Below are 2530 nucleotides of genomic sequence, written 5' to 3' on the forward strand. Positions count from 1 at the left end.
CACATCATCAACAACGTGTCCAGTTTTCTCTGGGCACGATCAGATTATATGACCTTCTGCACCACAGCCAAAACATTTCATATTCTCAGAGGAAGCAAAGACCATATAATTAAACCCATCAACCCTAAAATTAAAGGACAGGTTAAGGTCGGTAGCTGTGTCTTTTGGGATCATAAAAACCTGTCTTCTGTGACACACGACATGTTTGAGAAGCGGAGATTTACAGCCCAAAGAAACCATCTTTATGGGTGAAACTAGTTGTCCATAGCGGGACAGCTCTTAAGCAAGGAGATCATTTTTAATAAACGGAGGTGCGTTTGAAATAACAATCTTTTTAGCTGGAGTAACCAGCGGGAGAGCCGGCGTGAAGGTGTCATGAATGACCACGCCCCTTTCAACCAAATCATTCACTTTAGATGTTTCATCAAGAAAAATCACAATCGCTCCACTCATACGGGAAGCAGATTTCACACTATCACANGTTTGATTTCCTGAAGTTTACTGATTGTACCTTGAGGGTTCTTGAGGTTAGCTTTGGGAGAGTCTCTGTTGGTTCTGGAGAAGAGTTCATCAGCAGAGTCCGTTTGCTGCTTCAGCGTCTCGCATCTAGCATGAACAGACCTTGGCTTAGGGATTCCCAGCTCTAGTCCAGAGCTGCTTGGAGGTTCTCTGTGATTCTTCAGGTTTGGCTCTGAGGGTCAGCTCGGCAGGTTTGCTCTTCCTGAGCTTTCACAGGGGAGGCACAGGTTTCCTGGAAAACAGAAATAAGGGTTAGAACCCAAGCTGGATTCAAAAGTCATCGAGTTACTCTGAGGATCTAGGCTTAAGCGCTGACCAACTGGAACAACACTGCGGCGTTGAGGCAAGGACGGAAGACAGCTTAAGTAGTGGATCCTCTGATGATCTTGACCAGCTGCAGCTGTGCAGGAGGCTCCCTCAGAGGATCCACGGCGGACTCTGCTGGAGAAAGGTGGAATTTCTCCAGCTCCCAACAACAGGATGTGAAGGGCTAAGTGTTCTGCTTCATTTCACATTTCATAATATTCAATTTCACATGTGGGATTTGTGTTGCTACTATTTACTTTTAATCTTAAAATTATAACCAGTCACCTATATGCCTTGGGTATAGAAAGCATTTAGAACTTATACTTGTTTGGTCACACAATATATATCAGCCATACCTTGTTTCTTCCAAACCAATAGGAGCTATTCCATTATCACTACTCTTTTTGCTTATATTTGAACAAAATGCTCATACTTCGGAGTATACAGCTTATTCTGTGTATATAGATTAAAATAATATTCACTTAATGAGTAATCCTACCTGCCAACTTAGGCATTGTGTGCTTATGGCTGGTACTTGGTGCTGCTCTACACACCCTCTGGCTCTGAGGGGCTACAAGACAAATATTCTCATTTATGTGGCATTGCATCATGCTATTTTTTAAACTATATAACATTAAATTAAGTTTAATGTTATACTTTATAAGTTTATAATTAACATGATCAATCGTTTGCAGTGAATGCAGAAAATGAAAAAAAAAATATATATTGCTAAACTCATGTTTTTAAAATGTGTTTTGAAGACAAATGTAATCAGTGGGTTCAGTCATGTACCAATGATCTCCATCTGTCACCAGAGGGAGCACTGGTGGAGCAGGTGTCTAAGATTAAGCTGTTGGGCTTTAGATTTGGGAAAACCAAAATAACCATATAGTTGGCATTTATATCAATTTTTGAGCTGATGAAGCTGGATGGAACCACAGAAGATGTTATCATAAAGCCACTGCTGGGATGTCTTAAAAAATATAGCTTTGATGACCAGTGTTTTGGCAATTACTTAACAGTCTTTGCATGTGATGCAGCTTCAGTAATGCTGAACAGAAAGGCAGTAATTGCGATGCAGATATTGTTTTGGTGGCACTGGTTAAATCATTGCCTAGGATTGAGAATTGGTGATGTCCTGAAAAAAAGTCAATGGACTAAAACATTTGAGCTATTTTTTACAAGCTCTACAGTCTATATCAAACCTCACCTAAGAACCAGAGAGAGTTATACACAGCCGTTGGCCAGCATTCTCTCATCATAGGATGCGTCTCCACTGTTTGCTGCTTTGCTTCAAGTGAGAGAACTATAAGACAGTTATGGGAGAACTACAAAGTGCTCCAGGTACAATTTTCTTCATCAGCCAATGCTGTGTAGAAGGATTCAACAGACTAAAATACAAAGGAATCTATAACGTTCTCAACACCGTATCCTTTGTTTTCAGTCTTGTAGTTGTGTATGATGCCCTCACAGAGCTCAGTTTTCTGTCAAGAATCCTTCAGAGGAGAGATATGATAAAGATTACAGTGCTTGAATCAATGGTGTCATCACTAGGGTAGTACACAGAAGCTGTTCATCATGCTCAGAAAGAAAAGTCTAAAAATAAAGCTCTTCATGAAAATGAGAGGCTAGTGAAGATCAGTGCTGGGCAGTTCTTTTGCAGCCAGGCAGAAAATTCTACTTCTATATTAGAAGTAGAATTACG

The 2530-nt window shown here is 40.5% G+C and overlaps 1 protein-coding gene across 1 annotated transcript in view; it reads right to left on the reverse strand.

Annotated features, from left to right (window-relative positions):
• Positions 1 to 698: 698 nt before the first annotated feature.
• Positions 699 to 2530, reverse strand: part of LOC107102731 (C-type mannose receptor 2-like) — a 2722-nt gene continuing 890 nt past the window's right edge. The window contains exon 3 of the mRNA XM_015402136.1: positions 699 to 751. Within this exon, the coding sequence (XP_015257622.1) occupies positions 699 to 751 (53 nt within the window). The remainder of the gene's footprint in view (positions 752 to 2530) is intronic.

Source organism: Cyprinodon variegatus, unplaced genomic scaffold (genome assembly GCF_000732505.1).
Source record: "Cyprinodon variegatus isolate N-32 unplaced genomic scaffold, C_variegatus-1.0 Scaffold1306, whole genome shotgun sequence".
Lineage (NCBI taxonomy): Eukaryota > Metazoa > Chordata > Actinopteri > Cyprinodontiformes > Cyprinodontidae > Cyprinodon > Cyprinodon variegatus.